The sequence below is a fragment of the Bos indicus x Bos taurus genome, chromosome 5, assembly GCF_003369695.1.
Source record: "Bos indicus x Bos taurus breed Angus x Brahman F1 hybrid chromosome 5, Bos_hybrid_MaternalHap_v2.0, whole genome shotgun sequence".
Lineage (NCBI taxonomy): Eukaryota > Metazoa > Chordata > Mammalia > Artiodactyla > Bovidae > Bos > Bos indicus x Bos taurus.
The window spans coordinates 93,329,690-93,354,668 of record NC_040080.1 but is presented as its reverse complement, the minus strand read 5'-3'; the positions used below and the strand labels follow the sequence as shown (position 1 = coordinate 93,354,668).

General features: G+C 51.9%; 2 protein-coding genes and 1 long non-coding RNA gene across 12 annotated transcripts in view; 1 reads left to right on the top strand and 2 right to left on the bottom strand.

Annotated features, from left to right (window-relative positions):
* Nucleotides 1–10,790, bottom strand: part of TNS2 (tensin 2) — a 16,107-nt gene extending 5,317 nt beyond the window's left edge. For 2 of the 6 annotated variants that reach the window (XM_027542969.1, XM_027542972.1), the window contains exons 1-17: nucleotides 7,898–8,313; nucleotides 6,220–6,328; nucleotides 5,659–5,696; nucleotides 4,738–4,776; nucleotides 4,389–4,427; nucleotides 4,176–4,225; nucleotides 3,768–3,939; nucleotides 3,431–3,481; nucleotides 3,017–3,139; nucleotides 2,870–2,934; nucleotides 1,747–1,830; nucleotides 1,259–1,371; nucleotides 1,106–1,166; nucleotides 764–839; nucleotides 413–542; nucleotides 242–307; nucleotides 50–163 (exon numbers count right to left, since the gene is read on the bottom strand). In XM_027542969.1, the coding sequence (XP_027398770.1) occupies nucleotides 50–163; nucleotides 242–307; nucleotides 413–542; nucleotides 764–839; nucleotides 1,106–1,166; nucleotides 1,259–1,371; nucleotides 1,747–1,830; nucleotides 2,870–2,934; nucleotides 3,017–3,139; nucleotides 3,431–3,481; nucleotides 3,768–3,939; nucleotides 4,176–4,225; nucleotides 4,389–4,427; nucleotides 4,738–4,776; nucleotides 5,659–5,696; nucleotides 6,220–6,328; nucleotides 7,898–7,972 (1,405 nt within the window). In that variant the 5' untranslated portion in view covers nucleotides 7,973–8,313. Of the gene's footprint in view, nucleotides 1–49; nucleotides 164–241; nucleotides 308–412; nucleotides 543–763; nucleotides 840–1,105; nucleotides 1,167–1,258; nucleotides 1,372–1,746; nucleotides 1,831–2,869; nucleotides 2,935–3,016; nucleotides 3,140–3,430; nucleotides 3,482–3,767; nucleotides 3,940–4,175; nucleotides 4,226–4,388; nucleotides 4,428–4,737; nucleotides 4,777–5,658; nucleotides 5,697–6,219; nucleotides 6,329–7,897; nucleotides 8,314–8,859; nucleotides 8,943–10,614 lie in introns of those variants that run through there. The other 4 variants (XM_027542973.1, XM_027542970.1, XM_027542968.1 and 1 more) reach the window with 4 other exon arrangements.
* LOC113893195 overlaps nucleotides 3,766–24,979 on the top strand; it is a 21,884-nt gene continuing 670 nt past the window's right edge. Inside the window, exons 1-3 of one of the 4 annotated variants that reach the window (XR_003511240.1) lie at nucleotides 3,766–3,888; nucleotides 11,919–12,001; nucleotides 19,595–19,971. This is a non-coding gene — a long non-coding RNA (uncharacterized LOC113893195). Of the gene's footprint in view, nucleotides 3,889–11,918; nucleotides 12,002–12,582; nucleotides 12,625–19,594; nucleotides 19,972–24,979 lie in introns of those variants that run through there. The other 3 variants (XR_003511241.1, XR_003511242.1, XR_003511239.1) reach the window with 3 other exon arrangements.
* EIF4B (eukaryotic translation initiation factor 4B) overlaps nucleotides 15,161–24,979 on the bottom strand; it is a 25,751-nt gene continuing 15,932 nt past the window's right edge. Inside the window, exons 9-15 of one of the 2 annotated variants that reach the window (XM_027542975.1) lie at nucleotides 21,154–21,382; nucleotides 20,053–20,150; nucleotides 19,109–19,322; nucleotides 18,593–18,648; nucleotides 17,920–18,025; nucleotides 17,606–17,678; nucleotides 15,161–17,235 (exon numbers count right to left, since the gene is read on the bottom strand). In XM_027542975.1, coding sequence (XP_027398776.1) covers nucleotides 17,158–17,235; nucleotides 17,606–17,678; nucleotides 17,920–18,025; nucleotides 18,593–18,648; nucleotides 19,109–19,322; nucleotides 20,053–20,150; nucleotides 21,154–21,382 — 854 coding nt within the window. In that variant the 3' untranslated portion in view covers nucleotides 15,161–17,157. Of the gene's footprint in view, nucleotides 17,236–17,605; nucleotides 17,679–17,919; nucleotides 18,026–18,592; nucleotides 18,649–19,108; nucleotides 19,323–20,037; nucleotides 20,151–21,153; nucleotides 21,383–24,979 lie in introns of both variants that reach the window. The other variant, XM_027542974.1, reaches the window with a different exon arrangement.

Sequence of the window (24,979 nt, the reverse complement as noted above, 5' to 3'; positions counted from 1 at the left end):
CCCCGCCAGAAACTCCACCTCCCGCCACCTCTGGGGACACCCCACACACCATCCGCACTGTCCTCATGGTGCAAGTTGAAGTTCTCGTAGGAGTCCCAGCGCACTGCGGGCTCTGCAGTGTTGTAGTCGACAGAGACGGAGGGCTCATTCCGTGGGGTGTTACCTATAGAGGGGCGTCCCGGGGGTGAGGAGCAGGGAGACAACCCCCTGACTCCTGCCCCCTCCCAGGCTTGGCTCTTACCTTTGATCTTCTCTGGGCTGGAGGAGAAGACGAACTCCACCGAGGCTTGGAAGGGGAACCTCTCCTCTGTGGGGAGTGGACGGTGAGGAGCCAGGTGCCCCCCTCCCTGCCCTTACCCACCTGCCTGCCTCACCCGGGCTCCAGCCCCCAGGCCACTTGTCTCCAACTCACCGGTCCAGGCCTCATCCAACTGGTCCTTGGAGAAGGTGAGCCGTGGTCCATGGATGGTGCATGTGTGGAACTGGACTCGGAATACGAGGGTCCGGTCAGTTCCCCGGCTACCCTTGTGATAGCATGTTACCTGGGTGAGGGGAGGAAGACCAGCGTTCAGGCTCTGTGTCCACACACATCTCCTCTGTGCTTCCACCTTGGCTCCAAGTTGACCTCCCCATCAGGAAGACAACCTCCTTGCCCTCCAGCCTGCCTTAAATCAATGGCTCTCCAGAGACGGTGCAGCTGGCAGCGTTCACCACCACCCCGACCCCACCCCCAGGACTCTCCCTGTGGCTAAGGCCCCCTCACCATGACATCGCCTTTGAGGAGGAGGGCTGGCTCCAGGCTGATACAAAGCTGCTGGGGACCAGGGCCTGCAACGTGACTGGGGAAGAGAGAGGGCAGAGCTGAATCAGGGGCACTTGGGTGCACCGGTGGCTGTGAAGAGTCAACAGGGAGTTGGGAGATCAGAGACTGAGCCCTCCCTGAGCGCGAGCTCTTTAAGCATCAGCTTCCCCATCTGTAAAATGGATTCTAGGATGCTATTAGTTTTGGGGTGCAGTGGCTAGAGCTGGAGGCCCAGCTGTCTGGGAAAGGCTGGAAAAACAGGGATTCAGGGAGGAGGGGTCTGTCTGGCAACAGAGCACTCACTAGATTCCTGATGTGTAAACAAGCTGCATGGACTGGTAGATCTTGAGGAAGGGCTGGAATCCTAGAGGAGCAAAAAAGAGAAGGTACATGAAGGGCGTTGAGTGGAGGGGTGGGGCACAGCCCCCCGATGGGGCACATTCCAGGCAGACTCACCTGCACCAGGTTCAAAGGCTGGCAGCACGGGCACCAGCACGTGGTGCAGGAAGAGAGGGCTGCTGTTCATGCGGATGGACCCGGACAGCAGACCGCTGAAGTAGGTGATATACCTGGTGGCCGGATGTCAAGGGGGATGTAAGCCCCTTCCAGGTCTCGGTCTCACGTGGTATAGCCATGGGCCCTGACTATCCCTTGAGTCCCTCTTTATCACAAGACTCAGCTTTATTTTCTGTATAGCTGTTGCTAACATCCCAAACGATCTTGTCTATTTATTTATAGGTTTATTGCCTTCTACCCCACCAGCATGTCAATAAGCCCCATGAGAGCAGGGACCTTGGATTTGTTCTGCATTCTCAGCACCTGACACAAGCCCCTAGCACACAGGAGGTGCTCCAGGAAGGTGTGCTGCATGAATGAGATAAGCTTGGCCTTGGCAGCCACGGAGGGACCTGCTCGCCTGGCCCATCCCCACCCAGGCTGCTCACCGGCGCTGGGAGGGCTGCAATTCTGCGGCAACCTTGTCTTCACAGAACTTCCGCATGGTAAGGGTCGCCAGTGCCTGGTCTGCCCTGGGGAGACAGGGGCCAGTGTGGGGGCTAAGGGGGTGGTTACATCCTGGTCTCCCTTTCCTAAGCTCCAGGGGAGAGAAGAGAGGTGTGATTCCCCGGAAGTCTAGAGGAAGTTCAGAGTGGTGGTGCAGAGAACTAGAAACCCCACAAGCAGCCACTTTACTAGTTGTTGGACTGCAGGCAACTGTTCCCTGAGTTTTAGTTTCTTCCTCTGTGAAATGGGACAATAAGACCATGCTATGCGTTGAACTGGGGCTTCCCCCGTGGCTCAGTGGTAAAGAACCCACCTGCCAATGCAGGAGACATGGGTTTGATCCCTGGGTCGGGAAGATCCCCTGGAGAAGGAAATGGTCACCCACTCCAGTATTCTTGCCTGGGAAATCCCATGGCAGAGGAGCCTGGCGGGCTATAGTCCATGGGGTTGCAGAAGAGTCGGATATGACTTAGCGACTAAACAACAGAAATGGGTTGAATTGTGTCCCCCCAGAAGATATGTACCTCAGAATGTGACCTTATTTGGACATAGGGTCGTTGCAGATGTAATTAATTAAGATGTTATACTGGAGTAGGGTGAGCCCTTAATCCAATGTGATTGGTGGCCTTAGAAGAAAAGAAGAAGAGACACAGACACACAGACACACAGGAAGAAGGCCATGTGACGACGAAGGCAGAGACTGGAGCGATACATCTGTAAGCCAAGGGACACCAAGGACTGCTGGCCCCCACCGGCAGCTGGGAAGAGGCCACTCCAAGAGTCTCAGTGCGAGTGTGGCCCTGCTGACACCTTGATTTCAGACTTGGAGCTTCCAGAACTGAGACAACAAAGTTCTGTTGTCTTAAGCTACTTAGTCTGTGGCACTTTGTTATAGCAGCCCTAGGAAAGTGGTGAAGTACAAGTGAGAAAAAGGAGGTGGAAAGCTCAAGTTTATAGTAAATGGCTCTGAACCCTGAGGTGGGCTTTAGAGGAGTGGGGCTCATCAAGGGCCAGCTGGAGGGAGGGTCCCTGGGGAAGGGGGGACTTGGGGCTGGGGCACCTTACCCTGCAGAGATCTTGCTGTAGTGCATGTAGGCAGAGACGATGACCCCGAGCTTGCCCTTGCTCCCCTGAGGACAAAGAGGGATAGAGGGCTTGCTGGGGCCCTTTGCTGAGGGCCCCCAGTCCTGTGAACCTGAAGTTCCAGCTCACCTTGCAGTACAATACGACCACGTGCTGCGGGTCAGCACTGAGCCAGGTCTCCATGGCTTTGCAAATGGAGCACAGCTTGTCTAGGGGGGGTGCGTGCAGCTCAGGCCAGCCAAAGTCCTGGACCTGAGGGGTACAGGGATGGAATTGGGGCTGGTGGCCACCAAAGAAGAGGTGGGTGGGGTGGAAGAGGGATAGGGTTTAGGTGCCTGGAGACAAGGTCAGGGGCCTGTTGCTTGTGTCGATGACAGCCTCAATTCTTTCCTCACTGAGATGATGGGTCGATACCTGCTGCACCACGCTTTGGGCTGTCCCAAGTGACAAGTCATATGGGCAAGTGTCTCAGAGTAAAGTAGATGCCAAGTGCTACTGTTAATACTGAGAAGGCTAGGGGTGATGGTTTTAATTCCCTCCTACCTTCGGGTTTAGGCGGGTCAGGTCATGTCTTTTCTCTGAAAGGTTGAAGAGCTGCAAGTAAAGTGGGGGCGTTAGGCGAAGTGACCCTAGGCAGCGAGGCGTGGTGATTCTTGGAGGTGTCACCTGCTGTGACCCTTAGTAAGGGTCTTTCTCCAAATGGAGGAAGTGACTAAGGCCCGGCCTAACTTTGACAGCCGCATCAGTTGCCTGCCTTCTAGGTCGGCTCCGAGGAGCGTCCGGGGCCCCGCCTCCACAGGTTTGACGTCAGGGAGCTGCCGGGCCCTTCTGGCCCTCCCAGCCCTCTCATTGGCTGACTAAAGCAGGTCCCGCCTCTCACCAGGTACTTGTCACGGTGCTTGGATTGCAGCACGTGAGCCAGCTCGCGCAGGTGGCCCCGGTGTCGCTGCTCGTCAGGCCGCGCGGGGAAAGAGGCGGCCAGGATCCGCTCCGTCACGTAGGTGAGGTCCAAGTCCCAGCGGCGCTCCATGAGCGGGTCCAGGCTGAAGCTCCTGGGGAGGAGGGGGCGAAGCTGTGTTAGGAGCCGGGTGGGGAGAGGGTGTGGGGCGGGCACCGGGAGGCTGGTGTGATGGAAAGGTGTCTGGCCGACTACAGGTGAGGCCTCCTGGGTCCTGACCTTTTGGGGGTGGGGCTGTCCTAGAGAGCTTTGTTGGGGGGAACTGCCCTGGGCTGAGGGTAGGGTATCAGGAAAGGGCTCATATGGGACCACACCCGGCACCCTACTTACCTGGGCAGAGTGCTGCGCTGCTTTGAGTGGTTCAGAGACTTGGTGGATCCCTGGTGGATGAGATGAGATTTTGCACACATCTTTTCTGCCCCTCATTCTCGGCCTCCCCACTCCAGAGCTCTATGAATTTTGCTCCAGGAGAGACCTAGGTCCTTAGTCCCAGAGCTATCTGCTTCCTTCCCCGCCCCAACCCCCGCTGCAGCATCACCTTACCAGGTGCTCTATGCGCCTCACAGGGGCGGTGTTTCTCCGCTAGAGGGAGAAGGGAGAGGAAAAGGGAGTGGTTAGGGAAGGGGCAAGGACCAGTCTGGGCCTGGGGGCAGTGGGGAGGGGCTGTGTGTGTCCCTGTGAGGGCTGTATTAGGTGGGGCAGGGAGAGAGGGAGGAGTCCTAACCCTGAGCAGGCCCAAGACACAAGAGCAGAGGGCTCAAAAAGTTTTCCACTGTCTGAGGATGGCCACTAAGGACAGCAGTCCATTCAAGGTAACTTCTTGGGGCCCCGTCTGTGGCCACCAGACCTCTGGACTCTTTGGATCCCCCACCCCATCCCAGAGCACACTCACCAGCTCCACGGGAGGCAAAGCCTGACAGGACGAAGTCACCTGGAAGGAGACTGGAGTGAGGAGCTGAGCTGCTGGTGAAATGGGCTCTCCTGGGCTTAAGGATGGGGCCACCCCTCAGCTTCAGCAAGAAAGTGGAGGGGCTGTCAGCAGATGGGCACAGGCTGCAACTGAGGTTCCTCTATTTAAGGGAGCCTCCCCTCTGGCCTCTCGGCCTCCCACCCCTGGGCCCCCAACATGTTACTCTTGGCTCCCAGCCCCCTGCCCACACAGACCCCCATTCATCCAGCTGCAGGGTAGGAGTTATATATAGAGCCATGCAGGCAGGCCACAGCCAGGGACAGACACTGGCCTCTTTCACTGGGAGACCCCGCCCCTGGGCACACAGCTCCCCAAAGCAAGCTCCAAGGCCCTAGGACCCCTCACACTGCAGGAGGAGGACTAGGGCACCCCAGAGATGGGGCTGGCTCAGGTACCCAATGGATAATGGGCGCTGCCTACATCTTGCATCTTCTGCCCAGCCTTTCCAGGACCCAGGACAAGACCCACTCAGGCATCCTGAGGACCCTTCCCCAGAGGGAAGGCACAGCCCATCCGGCCACCAGTCTCTGCTTTGACCCCCACCCACCCCACCCTTCCTCCTCCTCGTTCTCCTCCTCTTCCCTACCCCCCCCCCCCGCCCCGCCCCGTCCTCGCGCCAGCTGCAGCCTGGGCACAGCACCAAGACAAACGTGCTGTCTTGCTGTCCACCCGCCTGGGCCAGTCCTCCAGGGGGTGGAGTAGGGTGGTTCTTAAAGGGCCCAGTACAGTACCCTCTGTTACCCAGCAGGGGTTCCCCAATGATGAGAGGGGTGGAAGGGAGGAGAAGCCCATTTCAGAGGAGGAAGGGACCCCAGGCCCTCCTCCCCACATCAGATTACCCACCTTTGCTTCACATTTTCTGTGTGTTGCCACCTTGCAGACTAGAGGGGATGGAGGGGAGGAGAGGTGTTAGCAGGGGCCTACTGGGGCAGTGGAAGGGGTGGCTCTCTTGTCTCCCCAGGTTCTGGAACTTTCTGGACTCCAGCTGTACTGAGCTGGCTGGAGTCCGGGAGCAGGGGCAGAGTTCAAGGGAAGCACATGGCAGTGGTGCGCTACTGCCCAGGCCGGGGAGTGGGGGACCCAGGGGCAATGATCGAGGGTGGGTGCGGGTGTGGAGGAAGGCACAGAGGGAAGCCTCCAGTTCCAGGTCAGGTGGAAGGGTAATTTAGAGTACTAGGCTTCCTGGGGTACTGGGGGTGCAAGGGCTGTTTGGAGGGGAGGCAGTTCCTCTTGGCCCCCACGTTGCCCAGCCCATACTCTGTTCTGGGGTCTGCCTGCTGGGGCTGTGCAGCCCAGTCGTGCTGGGTGATGCTCTCAGAGCCACAGCCTAGGGTGGGGCACCTCACCTCTGCGTGAGATGCCCTTCCCATTGATGGCTGCCTTACACACGGCACAGCACCTCACCTCTGCATGAGACGCCCGTCCCATCAATGGCTGCCTTACACACGGCACACACGGGTGGTTTCTTCCGGAAGACCTTCTCTCGGAAGCTATGCGGCTCAGCTTTCCTAGGCTGACGGGTGGAGGGACAGACAGACAGAGGTGTCAGTTCCCACGGGTCCATCTCCAGGACGGGGCCGGGCCTGAGTGCTGCACTTTTCCTGTTTTCCATCCTGATATGGCCCCCAAACTTGTCAAACGCAGTTGGCCACAGCTGTTTCCAAGCAGTTAGAGTGCTTGTCCTCGACAGTGCATAGAACCTGGCCCCTTGCGTCACCCTAGCTGGGTCAGCTCCTCCCCAGGGGATCACTTAGGCCCCTCACGTGGCCCTGGTGTGTGATACCCCTGTGGTCACTGTTACCCAAACCCTAGAGCTTCCGTTCTGGTGGGGGGGGGTGGCGTTCCCCGACTCCTCTATGAAGGCAACCTGTTTCTCCTCCCATCTTGCCCTTCCTGTAGGAAGTAAGCAGGGAGGGGGTCAGACATGAATATAGGGTGTCAGTCACGAGCACCCAGATGACCCAGCGGAGAGTCCTCAGCCAGGCCTGCTTCCCTGGCTCCCACTGTCCCCGTCCTCCCAGCAGCTGACACGCCCTCCTCCCCCCACTGTCAGAACAACATGTTTACTCATTGTGCACCAAGGCGGCAGGCAGCAATTGTGTAAGGAGGGGGCGGTCATGCTGGAGGGAGAGGCAGATGGAGGCACGACATGGAAATATTTAGCTGCTTTACTGCTCCAGGATGTAGTAAGCACCCAGTCACTTGAGAAGGTTCAAGAGGGATTCCAGCACTGAAGGGGGAGAGGGTGGGCCCGCTGCTCTCCGGGGCCTCTCCCCTCCCAGAGTGCTGTGAGCGAGGCGGCTGGGATATCCCCCAAGGCCCAGGACTACCGTTCCCATCCGTCCATCCTCTGGGGACCGATGGACCGATGGACCGTTTACCTCCTTGTCTCCTCTCCTATTTTTCTTTTCCTCTGGGATTCAAGTTCCTGCCTCCCTCCCCCATAGTACTGTCTCATGTTGCCCTGAGATGCCTTTTTGAGGGGTAAGGCTGAAAAAAATGTGGAGAAAGGCAGTGATGGGGCCTCTAGGCCCCGCAGCCTGGGAATGCAGGCAGCACCTCTGGTGTCTTGGCTGTCCTCGAAGCTGCTGGATTAAACCCAACTTGAACTCTTCTGGGCTGGACCAACTCTGCCAGACCCACTAGGAAACTTGGGTGCATTTTGGTATTAATGGGACAGGCAGATGATGTCATGGAAAGCAAGTCAAGCCCCCTTGTCTAAGGCACTTCTGAGACCTGGCCGCCTCCCTTCCTTCCTTTGCCACCCCTGCCCCATTTCCCCTAAACTTCTTAGCTTAGGGAAGTCTTCTCCTGGGCTCCAAAATAGTACCTGGGAAAGTCCTACCATAATGTATACCTGCCCGTGCAGGGCTGGCCTGGGCTAGGGCAGGGAAGGTGACAGGGGAGCTGACGAGGATTTGCTATCACCCAGACTTCTGCTGCTCATGTCACAGCCCTGGCCGCTCCAAAGAGACAGAGTAACGAGGGGATACGGGACTAGGGAAGAAGGCTGAAACTGGCCCCCTCCCCCACTGCCCACTCCTCCACCCCCACCCCTCTGCCCAGTCAAGGGCACTCCTACCCTGCTGGTGGCCCGGCTGCTGTCCCTCCTCCCCAGGGCTCTCAGCAGCCTCTCCACCGGGCCGCTGGACTTCATCGTGTCTGGCTGCCTGGGGTGCTGGCCTTGGGGCCCGAACAATGCTGGGGCCTGGCCCGGGGCTTCCTGGAAGCGGCCTGGCTGGCGGAGGCAGCCGCTTCCCTTGGGTGGAGAGTAGGCTGTCTGGCTGGTGTGAGGAGAAGCCAAGCCCTGGAAGTGGAGGGGAGTGCAGGCGGGAAGGGGGCAGGTCGCTGCTCCAGGAAGTGTGTGTGGCGGGGGAGAGGATGTGGGGGAGGCCAGGAGATCAGATTCCCAGGATCTACCCTGCTGGGAGTGTCAGCCCAGGATCTTTTGCCCCCACCCCGATCCTGCTCGGGAGCTGCCCCCAGGCCTGGGATCTATCCTATCCGGGGATCTGTGGGATCCTGAGGTCCAGCCCCCAGTGGGGCGGGGCAGGGGCGGGGTGGGAATTTAGGTCTCAGGGCCCCGGACAAGGGCCAGAGGGGAACGCCGCGTCCCTGCCAGGCCAGCCTCCCCGCCTGAACTCTCAGGCTCTCTGGGGACCTTCTAGTGGGAGGGAGAGGGAGCTGGGAATCGCTGTCCCAGCTAGTTCAGGACCTGGACTGCATCCTGAGGGTCAGCGTTCTGCCTCAGTTTCACTAGTCATGAAGCAACAGGAAGAGGAAAACATGCACTGGCCCCTTGCCCCCACCATCTACACTGAAAGCCAAATTCCAGCTGAGACTGCTCTGCCCACAGGAGTCAGTTATTCTGCCCTAGCCCAAGGCATTTGAGGCCCTTCTCCTGAAAGCTCCCCAGCTGCCCTGCTCCGGACACAGTCCTTCACTCACCTACTCCCTGGGTCCCTAGCTCCTCTTTGGAGCCTTGCAACTTGGGCCCTCCTCCTCCCCGTCCAGCCCTCCCCCCACCCCAAGCATTAGTTCTACCTTCATGGCTCCCCCAGCTCCGCTCTCCTTCCTCAGCAGCTGTCCCTGGGCTGGAGGGCTGGACAGGAGGCCCCCCTCCCAACACATACTCCACCCCCCTCCGCAGGCCTCCTGCCTCCCTCCTGGGAACACAGCCAGCTTCCTGTCCCAGGAGTTAAGGGAAGGAGGTGGACTGGGGCATTGGAAAGGGGTGGGGGTAGTAATCTTCCAAAAAATGTTAGGGGTTAACAGCCTGGGGGTTCTCAGCCCCAAGTCTTGGATCACAGCCCCCTAGAGCAGTCCAGTGGAACAGTCCAGCTGCTTGAAAGAATGTGCAAATGTGTGTGTCCTGTCCCCCCCCAACATTTGCACTGGTAGTTACTGAATGTCCCAGGGCTCTGGCAGCTCCCCCAGCTCTGGCTTCTCCCACCAGGCCCTCAGCCTCCCCTCTCCCTCCCCCGTGCCCATCAAGGTTGGTCTAACCCTGCCTCCTCTTCGATGAGCCCACTCAGGACACTTCCTTGGGCTGGGCCTAGCCTGAGACTTCTCCCTTGAAGCTCTAATTCCCCTTTCAGGTCAGGAAGTCTGTCCCCAGGGTACTTTGGCCAGAGGGAGGCCTAACCAGTAACTGGAGAGGGGCAGTGGCTCTGCAACCCACTCCCACCTCCAGCCCTGGCTGCTTCCCAGGACATTCCGGGCCCCTGGCCAGTGTGGGCAATCGGGCCGGGGCTGGTCCAGTCCCCAGCTCTGCTGGGAGCAGGTGAGGTGTTGTGGTGGTGGTGCGGGTGTGGGTGGTCTTTCTCCCCTCCTACTGCAGTTACCCCGACCAGGACTCCTCCAGCAGGCTTGTCTCTACTTCTGCTGCCTCCACAGGGGCTGAAAAGTCCCCTAACTTGGCAACAGGTCCCCAAACCTCCTCGGAGCCTCGTTCTTGACCTCGTGGGTGGCTCACTAGGCCCTGTGTTGAGTGGCCAGGGAAGATGGCTTTGAGTCCCTCCCCACCCCGTGCAGCGCCTCTCAAGTGAGATGGAAGTGGGAGACCGCTGAGCCCGCTGCTAGTGCTGACAGGAAAAGCAGCTCCCTGGGGCAAGCTTGGGAAGCCCAGGCCAGAGCCCTGGGACCCTCACCCTCTTCCAGCCCGAAACCTTCCTGAGCCTGTCAGTCTCTCCCCCAGCCTGGCCCCTTCTCACTCCAAAGCCCTGGGTTTGTTTGGAGAAACCCTCCACCCGCACTCCCCCTTCCTGGAAATAGCTGTGGTTGGATGAGCGGCTGGGAGCCCAGCCGCGGAGGAGGGGTGAGGCCCAGGGAAGGAGACAGGGAGGGAAGAAGGGGTGCGCGAGAGTGCCCAGAGTGATCTAGAAAACTCACGATGGAGGCCGCATGTGCCTCGGTTTCCCCAGATGTGAGGTGGAAAAGGAAAACCCTGACACACACTCTCCCCGGCCAATTCCCGCCCAAGTCCCGGGCCTGCGGGGGCGGTGCGCGTGCGTGGCGGGACTGAGCGGCGGCGAATGCTGTCCCGACGCGCGAAGGCAAGACGGCCGGCCGGGGAGTGGCCGTGGGCTGGCCCCGCCCCGGTCACCTTTCCGGCCCCTGTCGGCCGCGGACCCCGGACCCCGGGCTCCCGACCCCCGACCTGGCGCGCCCGCTCCGCTCCCCACGCCCATTCGCCCCGCGCAGCGGCCCCGCGCCCCCTGGCGACCACCACCGGCACTGCCCGCCGCGCCGTGACGCACAGGCCGCCGCCCTCCCGTCCGGCGCCTCGCGGCCACTCACCTGCGGGGGGCGCCCGGCGGGGCGGGGGCGCGGCGGGGCGGGGCAGCAACAGGGGGAGCCCCCGGGCCAGCCCATCCCGCCCCGGGCCCGCGCCGAGCAGACGCTGAGGAGGCGGAGGAGGCGGGACGGGCGCGCCGCGCTCGCCCCCGCCGCTCCCCGCGCCGCCCTCTGCTCTCTCCCGCGCGCTCTCCTCCCTCCCTCTTTCCCTCCTTCCCGAGCTCCAATCCCCACGTGCCGCCCGCTCCCCGCCCCTCCTCCTCCTTCTCTCTCTTCTCTCCACCTTCTCCGGCGAGTCCACGCGCCCAGGAGCTGGGAAGGAGGCATGAGGGGACTGGCAGAGACCCTCGGAGACAGAAATTCGGGGAGAGAGGTGCACACGGAGAACACAGGGACTGGAAACAGAGCCCCGCAGAGACTGATCCGGAGAGAGACAGGCAAAGAAACTTACGAGCCAGCAGAAGAAAAGGTGGACAGAAGGCACCAGAAGCAAGGGCGTAGAGGACTGCCTCAGCCTCTTTCAGTCTGGCCCCTTCTCAGGAGTGTATTTGAGAGTGGGCTTGAGCACCCAAGGCAGTAGGGTCCACCCGCTGCCTGGCCTAGTGAAGCTAGCGCCACCTTCCCATCGGGGCTTCGGATGAAGGCACCGGGTGTCACTTGTCTCCCAAGTCGCTGGGCACACTTCCCTGGTCCTCTGCCCCACGGGAGACCTCTCTCGGATGCCACTTATGCTCCCCCAAAGGACTCAGAGCTGAGGACCTCCAGGTCAATTTCAACCCCCCATCCCTAACCTTAAGCCACTCCAGTGAGCCTAAACACCCCCCTGCTTTGAACCTGGCCTGTCCTGTTCCCTAGGAGAATTCTGTTTAAAAAGTCTTCACTTTTAACTCAAGTTCCTGGCTTCCCAGTGGACACGGAAATTCATTCTAATCTCATTCACTACTTTTGCAGTGTCTGGATCTGGTACTAGATTGGCACTTCTTGGAACTGAGGCTCTGGGGTTGATTTGAGTCTTGCTGCCCTGGAGGGGAAGGTAGAGGGAACGGATGTCTTTCTAGAAGCTCAATCTATTCCCATTCCCAGATTCCCCACTGTTCTTTAGCAGTGAGTGGTTCCTGAAAGTTTCTCCCTCTGTCCCCCTCCCCTTTGGATTTTCCATGATGAAAACTGGCCGGGGGGAGGCGGAAAGGGGGTCAGGCGGATTCTGAGGAGCCAGTGCCCCGGCCTCAATGCCCAACGCCAAGCACTAAGGCCCTCTGTTCCTCACTGGCTCGTCTCTCATCTGAGTCTTTTCTCTGCTCATCTAGCCTTTGGCAAAGGCTGAGAAGTCTGGTTCTGATTACGAGAGAGTGGAGCACCTGATTCTAATCTGGCAGCAGGGAAGAGGTTGGTAAGTGGTGACAGTGCAGGGCCCCCAGAAACTGGCATTTGGGGTATGTGGGGTATGTGGGGTATGTGGCTGGGACCCTTGAACTTACTGCTCTTGACTGAGTTGGTGTCCAATAGCCAGTCTCAGATTAGAGCAGCAGGAGTCACTGGGCTTTGGAGGAAGGGGTGGAGGATTGGAATGGAGCAGGGGAGGGAAGAGATCTGGAGGCATTAGGAGAAGGGGAGGGGCTGGAATTCGGAGAAGGACAAGAATCGGAACCTGCTGGGAGAGGGGGAGGGCTGAAGATCATTCAGTGTATTTTGGCCAGGTCTGATTATGTAATCGAGATACTGAGATACGAAAATTCACTCACTCCTTTCGTACCTAAGGCTAGCTCTTACAAAATCTTTCCTCTTCCAGAATTTGTTAGGGTCTTTGGCTGGGCCCTGGGATGCACACCAAAGGGGGTAGGTTCTAGAGGTACCAAAGGAGAGACTGGGGCTCAGAGAAAACATCCTTGATTGGATCCCAGAACGGTGGGCAGGGCTAGAGCCTCACACTCATGCTGGTATTGCTGTCCCTAAGAGAAACTTTTTTGGCAGGTGTGTGTGGGGGGGCATCCTGCCCCACTGCTGCTGCTGCTGCTGCTAAGTCGCTTAAGTTGTGTCCGACTCTGTGCGACCCCAGAGACGGCAGCCCACCAGGCTCCCCTGTCCCTGGGATTCTCCAGGCAAGAACACTGGAGTGGGTTGCCATTTCCTTCTCCAATGCATGAAAGTGAAAAGTGAAAATGAAGTCGCTCAGTCGTGTCCGACTCTTAGTGACCCCATGGACTACAGCCCACCAGGCTCCTCCGTCCATGGGATTTTCCAGGCAAGAGTACTGCCCTGCTAGCAGGATCTTAGTTTCCCAACCACAGATCAAACCTGGCCCTTGGCAGTGAAAGTGTCAGGTCCTAACCACTGGACGACCAGGGAATTCCCAATAAAAGGAACTTTTGAGGTGCCAAAGAATTGGGGCAGGGTCATAAGGTGGGTAGCTGAACTTACAGCTCAGGGGAAGGGGGCTGCAGGAGGGACGCTGAGGAAGGTGGAGAGTGAAAAAATAAAGGTGGCAGCTTGGAGAGGGTGAAATTATAATGGGTGGCATGGGGGGCCAGCCTGGCATCCTGACTACCATACCAGCTGAGAGCAGAGGGAACTTTAGAAAGGAAGGGGAAAGGGAGGAAAAAACCAGGATGGTTTCAGTGAATCAAGTTGAAGAACACCTTCTGACCCTTCCTGCAGGTTTTCCTTACCTTAACTACGCAGAGGGCAACCCATCTTGGCACGGAAGGCTGAACCCCCTCTTCCGTGGTCTGGGGTGATCCCATGCTTGTGACCGAGTGTGCTCAGATCCTTGGGGTGGGGGATTACAGGAGGAGGGCATCGAAAGAGTAGGCTGTTCTGGCACAAAGAGGTCAGGGGGCCTTGAGGGAAGGGTTTGGGCTCTGGGAACCAGGAAGGGCAGGGGAGGGGCAGAGCTCTCTCTCCTGGCTGAGGACAGAGGGTATATTGTCCAACTGGGAGGTTGCTGCTGCTGGGCGGGGAGCAGTGCAGCTCGCCTCTTCCAAACTTTTCTTTTTGGTGAGACTGGGGGTGAGAGAAGGCAAAGTCTCTTGTCCACACTTGTGGCCCTGGAGGTTACGATGGTTGCTGAGAAACAAGGTTTTATTTGAGCAACAGCTTCCCAGAAGATGTGTAGGTCTCCCACTTCCTGAGAAACCAGATTCTGGGCACTCACTGGGACCCTGCTTTGGGATCTGGAGTCTAATGCTTAATTCTGTTTAGGAGAAACTAGGCCACGTGGACTGGAATTCATGTGGGACCTGGCCAGACTCAAGTTGATGCCAAACCTGCAGCCTCCAGTTGCTCAAGACAACAGGAGGTTGACAGGGCTGACCCATCTTGAAACCCATTTCAGTGGTTGGGCTTCTCAGAGTCCATACATTCTGACTGAGGATGGTGGGCAGACCAGTGAACTTAACCTGTTGGGACATAGAACGGGCAGTTCCCTTCTCCCTGCTTTTTCTGTGCACAAGCAACGAGAACCTCTTTCCAGTCAGCCCTTTTCCCATCTTCATCCTTCTTTCCATCAGTTTATTCAGACGTCAGTATTACAGTGAAGAGGGTGGCTTGAAATGAAGGCTTTGGAGGATGTGACTGAGGCAGGCTATACAGGCAGCCTGGGCGGGAGCTTTTCCTCCCTGCCCACAGGGATCACAGCACAGCACACGCCCCTTATCCCTCAACTTGGAAGTCAACGCACCAGCCGTAAACTACAGGAGCTGTTGCTGCTGGAATTTGCCCAGGAAAGCCACCTGTTTAACTGTGCTCCCATCTCCCGCCCCACACTTCCTCTTGGCTCCAAGTCCCCAAAATTGTCCACTGTGGTTTCTGTGGCTTTTATGCTCCACCCCCTTGTGACCTTAAGGATTCTCTGCCACTGTTCTAACCTCTTTCCTGCCTTGAAACAATGAACAGTCTGTCCCTAGCTGTTTGGAAAATTCTCACCATTGGTGCTTTAAAAGTGGCCTCAGTTGTAACCTGGACCACCCTGTCAACTCCCCTCCGCCTGCACAGTGCAGCCAGGAGAGCAGACACAGCACCCGTCCAGACTGGAGTGCAGGTTTGCAGAGACAAAACCTCAAGGACCTGCAGATGTAGCCCTAGAGTTCCTGCTTCATCTTACGATTAAAATAAACAGTACAGGAAATGGGATGCAGATACTCTCAGGTATGGCTCAGAGGTTAAAGCGTCTGCCCGCAACGAGGGAGACCTGGGTTCGATCCCTGGGTCGGGAAGATCCCCTGGAGAAGGAAATGGCAACCCACTCCAGTATTCTTGCCTGGAGAATCCCATGGATGGAGGAGCCTGGAAGGCTACAGTTCATGGGGTTGCAGAGTCAGACACAACTGAGCAACTTCATTAAAAAGTTAACACCAGGCAAAAATGGAGGGGGCATTGATACTATCACTTCCAGTTCTGAGGCCTTAGTCAACAGATTCTGCTTGTAGTCCCACACTTCAGCTGCATAAAGTGGTATCGAGTACTGAGAGAACTTCAGCAAGGTGTGTGTGTGGACAGCACACTGTCAGTGGATAGAATGTGGTATGCATATCAAGAAACTTAAGCATTAAAGTGAACTTTAAAGATCAGATTTATTGGAGAAAACAAAAAAACCCCAAAACCCAAAGGATGGGATTTTACATCTCAAGACATCTCCCAGGTATTAAGTCTACAGATTACAAATCATTTTCATAGAAGATATTTTTGTACAAATTTTACATGTAATGAGGAGCGGGTCATAAATCCCTGTTTGTTCTAACAGGGTGGCAAGAGTAGAGGAATGGGGGGAAGAAACCAGCTTTTTTGTATACATCTATTTGGAAGGAGTAGACATGAAGAGGGCAAACCCTACCTTTTCAACATCTATAGCAAATGGTTTAAAAAAATACCCTCTCAACCTTGGGTATCTCTAAAAGCCACTTCCTAGCTACTAGCCACTCCAAGCCAATTATTTAAAGTTACCTCACTTGGTATGTCCTTTATGTCCACTGGGTAAATGATTCATTACGCTCACTGCTGCAGCACTCATAAACTAACACCCTGCAAGGTTGGACAGGGTCTAAGCTAGGACTGATGGGAAAAAAGTTTGCAAATAAGAGACCAAGGTGTCTTTTCTCTGTAGGTACCAATACTGCCCATAAGGACACCATCTATTGAGCTGACAGTACCAAGGTGCACATAAAGCAGGCAAGTAGAGCTACTGTGTTGCAAGAGAAGCAAGAACCTTGTTAAATTGTTCTCCATTATCATTCGTTCTCGCAAGGAATGCTAAAAAATAAAAAGAACACCCCCCCCCCCCAACACTTGGTCTAGGCCACATTATAAACCCAAACATTTGTGTGGGATTTCAGTGCAGAGATGGAAACTTTTTGAAAAAGTACACCCAACACCAATCAAGGTTGTAAGAAAGGTTTCCAATTTAACCACACACACCACCTAAGACTGGTAATTCTAAAGTTTTCTGAGGTGCAAAAGGGGTCAAAGCAGGAGGAGCAGGAATGGCTGAGGGAAGGAGTGAGACTCAATGAAGGAGCCAAGAACTGCTTAAGAAAAGCAGTAGTGATTCCTCACTGGACAGCTCCCGAGGGGCTCTAGAGGATGCCTAGCTCAAGAGTGAGACCGAAGTCCAAGTCGTCCCTGGGAAGGTCAGGAAAGACTAGCACGAGGAACCGAAGATGATGACAAGAGTCTGAATTTTTAAAACTTCAAGATTTCAACAGAATGTGGATTTATCTGAACTTTCAGAAGGGACAGTGTTTAAGAAAGGGTGAAACCAGGACACATAAAAGATCTGGGAATTCCCATGAACCCTAAGTGCTTCCTGCTCCAGGAAGTAAACCATTCATGTGTTTACTGGAGGTCATATACCATTTTCTCTATTACTGGTGCAAAATAATTCACCAAACCCCGAAGCTTCTTTTCACACCACGATTTCCCCATTTATTTTGGTCACCAAACAGTCCTATTCTTCAGTGGCCTGTAGACTCACTTCCACCTACCCCCCTGGGGGGTACAAATGAAGGAACTCCCCGTAGGCTGGCCCCAGTAACTCAGAACTAAATGAGAGGAGGGGCTGGCAGCCTCCTGGAGACTAAAACATCAGAGACTAAACCTACCTTGCCGAGGATGGAGAATTTATTCAGGTCATATTTGAGAATTCATGTATGCCACAACAGGATAATAGGAATTAAAGGTAGGAACCTCACTCTTCCTTATACCTGTCTACTGCCCAACTAGATTCCAGACACTGCATCACGCTAAACGGAGGCCCCTAGGCACTAATCACACAGGCAATTGCATGTGTCATAAAAACACACCACAACTTTTCCATTAAAAGCTGTACGTCTCTTTCTCTGGCTACACTGATGATTCTCCTGTTAGTTCAATACTTTAAAGGCTGCAGCAGCATGCAAAAGAATTTCATTTCATTTTGTGTTTTTTTAAAAAAAAGTTAAGAAAGGTCTCCAGGAGATGGTGAGTTTTATTTTGTCTTGTCTGGATAGAGGTTTGATTTGCTCTTGAATGTTCCAGGGTGGAGAGAGATTAGGAGAAAGCACAGAATGCAGAGGTCTATTCGGTGTAATCTCCCTCATTTTCATCTTCACCGTCAATGGCGAGAGCAGCGTACTTGCTTGCAGAACTGAACTTCTGTAACAGACAAGATAGATAAGGCCTTGAATTCTCACAGCAAAAACCAAGGTCCAGGATACTGGGGCGGACAGGAGGTGGATGTCCAGACCACACCCACGCGTTTGCTTATCAGGCTTCTCGGATGGAGCTGTAGCTGGGGAGAGTTGACTGGAGGCAGGTATATTCTTATGGAAGGCATACACCACCTTTTATCTTGAAGAGGGGATCAGAGTAGTAAAAGGCAGAATGAAGGAAAAGCTAGCCTAAGCTTCTTTCACTATTTCAAACAAGCAGCAATGCCCACTTTCAACCACTCCGTTTGCAGCATGTACAGAATTTCAGTGGTGAAAGTGGGCCACAGGAAGCTGAGGAAGTCTTTGACACTCACCGAGGCTGGATTTTCTTCAGCTTTCTTTGGCTCAGGTGCAGATCTGGAGTCGTGATCCTTTTTGCCATCTTTCCTGCAGAGGCAGAAATACCTTTAGGAGAGGACTCTTCCAACACCAATAAGCAGTTTTCAGATACTGAATAGGCACATCCAGTCAACAATTTTGGCTATCTGGACCTTTTGTAATTTCTAGATTCTCAGAATTGTAACTAACTATATTGGCTGACTTTAACAGGTTAACAGTGGGAACTTAATTACAAAGTGGCAGCTGTCAAGCATCAGGGCAGAGACTAGAAATGAAAGGACATGCATACCTGTCTGCCTCCTTCCAGTGGTCTTTGTTCCCCCCATCTCCCGGACCACGGCTGGAGCTCCCACTTTGGCCTTTTGGGGCACTCACCCCATCTACTTTATTTTCATCTGTTTGAGGGACATAAAAATAAATGGAAGTCAAGTAAAATAAACACTCCCACTCTCTCAGGTTTCCCTTAAGCTGAAGAGAAGTGTGCCCAAAGGTACTGAGGGAAATGAAAACTATCCCCGATCCAGACTTCCTTCCTAGGCTCTTCTTCCACGTCCTCTGTATCAGTCACACACCCTAAATAAGATCCACTAAAAAATTCTGCCTTGGGGTTAACGCCACCATGAAAAGCAAAGTGGAAATAAGGACTATGATGCCGTGTAGTGACCTTGGCCTTGCAGATGGCAACATTTCTAATCTGGACCAAGCATGTCCGTTTCCTCCCCACCCCCTTTTCTTTCCCTTTTCAAAGAAATGTACTACCAGGAAAGGGCAGGGCTCAATGTTTTCTCCAAACAAGCCACTCCTGCCCTCTACTGGCAAGAAAAGGCAATCAACTTTTAACAACAAAAAAGGTGCAAAATACAATGAAGTTCAGTATTTTTCAATGTCTCTACAGAATTTTTTTTTTTTTTTTAATTTAGGTCTCTATCTTGGCAAATGACCTACTTCCCTCTTGGCCTTACCTTTCCTTGCTGATCCTTCCTCAGATAGTTGAGCTGGAACTACTTTCCCTCCACCACTAGAAAGAAAACACGTAATCACATTCATCAGCTTATCTTAGGAAAGGAACAGAAATGTCTATGTCAAGTGCAGTTAGTCTTACAGAAAACCAAAAACACATACTTAATGCTTTTAAACATTAAAATATGGGAAAAGACAACAATCAGAGCAATTATGTGAACTTGACCAAGTGTCACATCCTTTGACGTGACCCCCAAGGCCATACCGCCAAACTGTGGCCCTCGCAGGTTCTGATTTATAGTGTGTGCAGACTGAGTCACCAAAGTGATGTCAAGCAGCTAGCAAAACTCCAGAAAACTGAGCCACCGGCACACCACAGAATTTGCACTATGAAAGCCAAGATGGCAGAACATATCAGATGCCATAAGGCCAGTACCCCAGAGGGCACCTTCCACCATTAGAAAACAGCACTGAAGAGTCTATAGCCAACCAACTGCTATGTTTCCAAGCTGACTCACCTTGTAGGGGACTGCTGCTCTGTGTCTGAGCTCTGAGATCGAGCAGGAGGGTTAGAACTTCGCTTCACCCAAGCATTCTCCTTTGGTGGAGGGGCTGGCATTACCTTTAGAGGCTGTTCAGGTTTGGGAGGCTTAGAAGTTGGAGACTGACAGTCTTCCTCTTTATTGGGGGTTTCATTTTCTAAAGACTTCTCACTCTCTCTTCTTCTTGCATCTGTGAGGTCAAAATGGGAAGGTCAAAGCATCAGAAAAAGGGCTTATTGATAACAACCTATTAGAACCTCAAGAGTGGAAAACGGCCCACATCCAAGTACACTGCTTTCCATCATCATTCTTCAATACAGAGCTGAATCTGGCTCCCAACAGATGTTCTCAGTGTTAAAACACTGGTACTTGATACACATGTAGAAACACTCGTAACAAAAAGTGATACAAGACTTTGGACCTCACTCGTAGTACACTGGATAAGAATGTCTGTTATTGCAGGGGACACGGATTTGATTTCTGGTCTTGGAAGATTCCACATTCCATGGAGAAACTAAGCCTGTGTGCCGCAACTACCAAAGCCCATCGTCTAAAGCCTGGGCTCCACAACGATGAGAGCATCGTACTGGAGAGCAGCCCCCGCTCTCCACAACTAGAGAAAGCCCACCTGCCACAATGGAGACCCAGCCCAACGACAACAGCAAAGTGACACAAGAACCTAAGAGGAGGGGACAAACCCAACAGCCAAGTATACTTTTCAGTGGGAGATTAAACTGATTAACTAAGTCTCTTCTGGTACCCATTACCCAGATTTTCTCAGAGCAAATATGAAAGTCAGACCAATCCATGATAACCCAAATAAAGAGTCCACGACTAAATTTCATATGCATAATTTGGCTATGGATACGTTAGGTTAAGGCAAAGGGCAATAATAAGATACCCACCCTGGTCTGACTTACTTCTGCCAGATGTGGCTGAGGTCCCAGTCTGTGATGACTCACTTCCTGTCCTCGATCGTTCCCGTTCCTGAGTTTCTTCACTTCGCCAGCTTGGGTGTCTGTATAAAAGAGATTTAACAAAATACACCATGCCCAGCTCAGTAATGGCTACCCTGCACCCATGCTGACCCCTCAAGAACTATCACTTTTTAAGTTTTATCATGTTGGCTTTATATGTGGGTGTATAAGCTGTCTTTCTTGCTCAAACCATTTGAAACTGGCAGACATTTAATACACTTGGGTTCTAAATATAAGTATCACTTGCTTCAAAGTTACCTTTATGCCACTTTACTTTTACAAAAAGACCCATATATGCTGCTGCCACCAGAAAGAAATCCTAAGAGGACTCTGCTTTTAAAAAAAGATGAAAAGTGAAAATAGTGTTCAGTGTTGGTTTTACAGCAAGCTTTTTATCTGTTAGCAAAATGTGTCCTAAAATAATTGCTTCTTTGATTTACACCATTCTGGCTTATAAAAAGTTTTGTAGGAATGCTCTACTTTTGGACATTGGGGAAACCTGTACTTCACCAAGTGTTGGCTAGGGTTAAGAACATTCTCCTACAGAATCTGTAACTCTGTGCTCCATTATTGACAACACAATTCTGCCAATCAATCAAAAAACCAGGTCTAGTTTTATCAGATTATTGTAACTGGAAAATAATTTACAGCCTATACTTAGTACTAGTGAAAACATTCTTTCTACTCCATCTCCAATAACTTGAAAAGAGGTAAATCCATTCACCTCACTTTGGTTGGATTTTACTCTATACACTAAGGCAGGGTTTGGCAAATTTTTTTCTTGAAGGTTAGCCAAAATTTGCAGATGCTTGTGAGGGCCCAGGAGGCCTTTTGAAAATCATGAGGGACAGGCTACAACTCTTCCCTGACTAAAGAAACTGTCTCACTCACTGCTACTTGGCAGCTTCAGCCCATGAGCACTAAACGCTAGTAAGTGACAACCAGTAACACTCACACAAATTTCCCGAGTCCTAGAGATACAATGCCCCCGTTAAGAACCATGGGCTTCATGGATGCGAAATCCGTCACTGAAGATCATCTCACCTCTCCCGAGGCCGTCGTTCTAGTTTTGGCTCATCCAGCTGACGCTGCAGTTTCTCCTGTTCCTTCTGTAGCCGCTCTTCTACTTCTCGTTCTCTAGCAGCTGTGTCAACAGGCTTTGCCCCTCCAAAGATAGAGGCTGCACGACTGGACTGGGAGGTGCTAGCGGAGGAATCATCTTCCTTAGGAGTACTCCGAGGCTTTAGGTTCAGTTTGGGTCTTTGAGGGGGACCTAAATTAGGAAAAAAAAAAAAAAAGTAATAGTTTTTGGAAATCACCAAAAGCTGATGTTTAAAAGTCAGATTGCCAGACGTATCTCTTATGAAATGCTATTTAGTATTCAGATTAAAGAGTGGCCTAGCCAGTCCAACAAAGGTAAGGACGCAGATCATTAAACTGATCCTTTACCACGGTTACTATTATCTGGGGGGATTTTTAACTATGATAAGATATTGGATGAAAGTATCTTGTTAAAATATGTGGTCTGGAAGAGGAATCATTATAGTAGGTTAAGAAGAACTTATAACACTATGCTGGGGAAGACTCCCGCAGTGTTTATCCTAAACATTTCAAACAGACAAAAGATATAGAAAATATAAAGAAAGCTTGTGTACATCAACCACCCGACATAAAACACTGCAAAAATTTCCAAAGCTTTCCCTGATAACATGCTTAGCTGCATTGTCTTCTCCTAACTACTATGCTCAATTTGCTATTTATCCTTCTCATGCATGTCTTTATTATTTTAGGTCGTATTTATGTATCTGCAAACAAAGAGGATATTGTTTAGCAAATTTTATATTTTCTATAAAGGTTTTACATTAGTAGTTTATGTAACTTTTAAGGTAACATTTTTCATCTGTATGACTCTGTCAAGGGGCCATAACCAATGTGAATAGGATACAACTGGGGTCAGAAACAAGAACTCACTGAAGTCACACACCTAATATAGGGTGGACCAAAAAATGAAACCCACATTATTGATAATTTCTTTTACCTACTCAACAAATAATCTGAACACTTATATTTCTGATACCATATCAATGCCAGGAATACGAAGAGGCAGAGCAGTGAAGGCCCTTGTCTATGTCAGAGGTACAAAGGGTTATGTTTCAGGCCATGAAGAGACAAAAAAAGGGTTTTAGAAGAAGAATAACCTAATTAGGTATTGTTCCAGAAAGACAACCCAAGCCAACGTGAAAATAGAGGGAAATGTAAGTAACATGGGCACAGCAACGATGTCTGAACAGTGACAGTGACCCTGGAGGAAAGGGGGCAGATCTTACAAGTTGGGGGTGATGGGGGTGGAAATCAAATATTGGGGGAGAAAATGGCATGAAAGGCAAAGGTCAGCAGCCAACGAAGATTGCATCTGAGCCTCTACTTTTCAAAGTGGAGACAATACTTGTACCTCTACCACATTGAATACTTACTAATCATTAACTGTAGGTGTGCTGTCTAAATAGAATTACAGATAAGAATTCTGGACCAGATACCTTACTTAAATTTTAATTTTGGCTGTACCACATTCGGAATCTCAGTTCCCCAACCAGGGACTGAACCCAAGCCAGGACAATGAAAGCCCAGAATCCTAACCACCAGGCCACCAGGAAACTCCCAGATATATTATTTTTAAAATGACATCGCTGAAGTCAGAACAATAAATGGTGGCCATTTATAATACTTTTTGAGGTAGAGTTGTAACACATGTTTTATATAAGTGATCCTAACATTAGGGGCATTAATTTTACAATACATACACTGACATCGTACCATTAATGAATGAATAGCAACCATTTGGTATAATAGCACTGAAATAAGCAACACTTGGTTTTTAACCCATTCAGTTCAGTTCAGTCGCTCAGTTGTGTCCGACTCTTTGTGACCCCATGAATTGCAGCATGCCAGGCCTCCCTGTCCATCACCTCACCAACTCCCAGAGTTTACTCAAACTCATGTCCATCGAGTCGGTGATGCCATCCAGCCATCTCATCCTCTGTTGTCCCCTTCTCTTCCTGCCCCCAATCCCTCCCAGCATCAGAGTCTTTTCCAATGAGTCAACTCTTTGCATGAGGTGGCCAAAGTATTGGAGTTTCAGCTTTAGCATCAGTCCTTCCAAAGAAATTCCAGGGCTGATCTCCTTCAGAATGGACTGGTTGGATCTCCTTGCAGTCCAAGGCACTCTCAAAAGTCTTCTCCAACACCACAGTTCAAAACCATCAATTCTTTGGTGCTCAGCTTTCTTCACAGTCCAACTCTCACATCCATACATGACCACTGGAAAAACCATAGCCATGACTAGATAGACCTTTGTTGGCAAAGAAATGTCTCTGCTTTTGAATATGCTATCTAGGTTGGTCATAACTTTCCTTCCATGGAGTAAGCGTCTTTTAATTTCATGGCTGCAATCACCATCTGCAGTGATTTTGGAGCCCCCAAAAATAAAGTCTGACACTGTTTCCCCATCTAGTTCCCATGAAGTGATGGGACCGAATGCCATGATCTTCGTTTTCTGAATGCTGAGCTTTAAGCCAACTTTTTCACTCTCCTTTTTCATCAAGAGGGTTTAAATGGCAACCCACTCCAGTACTCTTGCCTAGAAAATCCCATGGACGGAGGAGCCTCGTGCAGGCTACTGCCCATGGGGTCGCAAAGAGTTGGACGCAACTGAGCCACTTCACTTCACTTCACTTTCTGCCATAAAGGTGGTGTCATCTGCGTATCTGAGGTTATTGATATTTCTCCCGGCAATCTTGATTCCAGTTTGTGCTTCTTCCAGCCCAGCGTTTCTCATGATGTACTCTGCATATAAGTTAAATAAGCAGGATTGACAGTATACAGCCTTGACGTACTCCTTTTCCTATTTGGAACAAGTCTGTTCCATGTCCAATTCTAACTGTTGCTTCCTGACCTGCATATAGGTTTCTCAAGAGGCAGGTCAGGTGGTCTGGTATTCCCATCTCAGAATTTTCCACAGTTTATTGTGATCCACACGGTCAATGGCTTTGGCATAGTCAATAAGGCTGAAATACATGTTTTTCTGGAACTCTCTTGCTTTTTCCATGATCCAGTGGATGTTGGCAATCTGATCTCTGGTTCCTCTGCTTTTTCTAAATCCAGGTTGAACATCAGGAAGTTCACGGTTCACGTATTGCTAAAGCCTGACTTGGAGAATTTTGAGCATTACTTTACTAGCGTGTGAGATGAGTGCAATTGTGCGGTATTTTGAGCATTCTTTGGCATTGCCTTTCTTTGGGATTGGAATGAAAACTGACCTTTTCCAGTCCTGTGGCCACTGCTGAGTTTTCCAAATTTGCTGGCATATTGAGTGTAGCACTTTCACAGCATCATCTTTCAGGATTTGAAATAGCTCCACTGGAATTCCATCACCTCCACTTTGTTCGTAGTGATGCTTCCTAAGGCCCACTTGACTTCACATTCCAGGATGTCTGGCTCTAGATGAGTGATCACACCATCGTGATTATCTGGGTCATGAAGATCTTTTTGTACAGTTCTTCTGTGTATTCTTGCCACCTCTTCTTAATATCTTCTGCTTCTGTTAGGTCCATACCATTTCTGTCCTTTACAGAGCCTGTCTTTGCATGAAATGTTCCCTTGGCATCTCTAATTTTCTTGAAGAGATCTCTAGTCTTTCCCATTCTGTTGTTTTCCTCTATTTCTTTGCATTGATCGCTGAGGAAGGCTTTCTTATCTCTTCTTGCTATTCTTTGGAACCCTGCATTCAGGTGTTTGTATCTTTCTTTTTCACTTCTCTTCTTTTCACAGCTATTTGTAAGGCAGACAGCCATTTTGCTTTTTTGCATTTCTT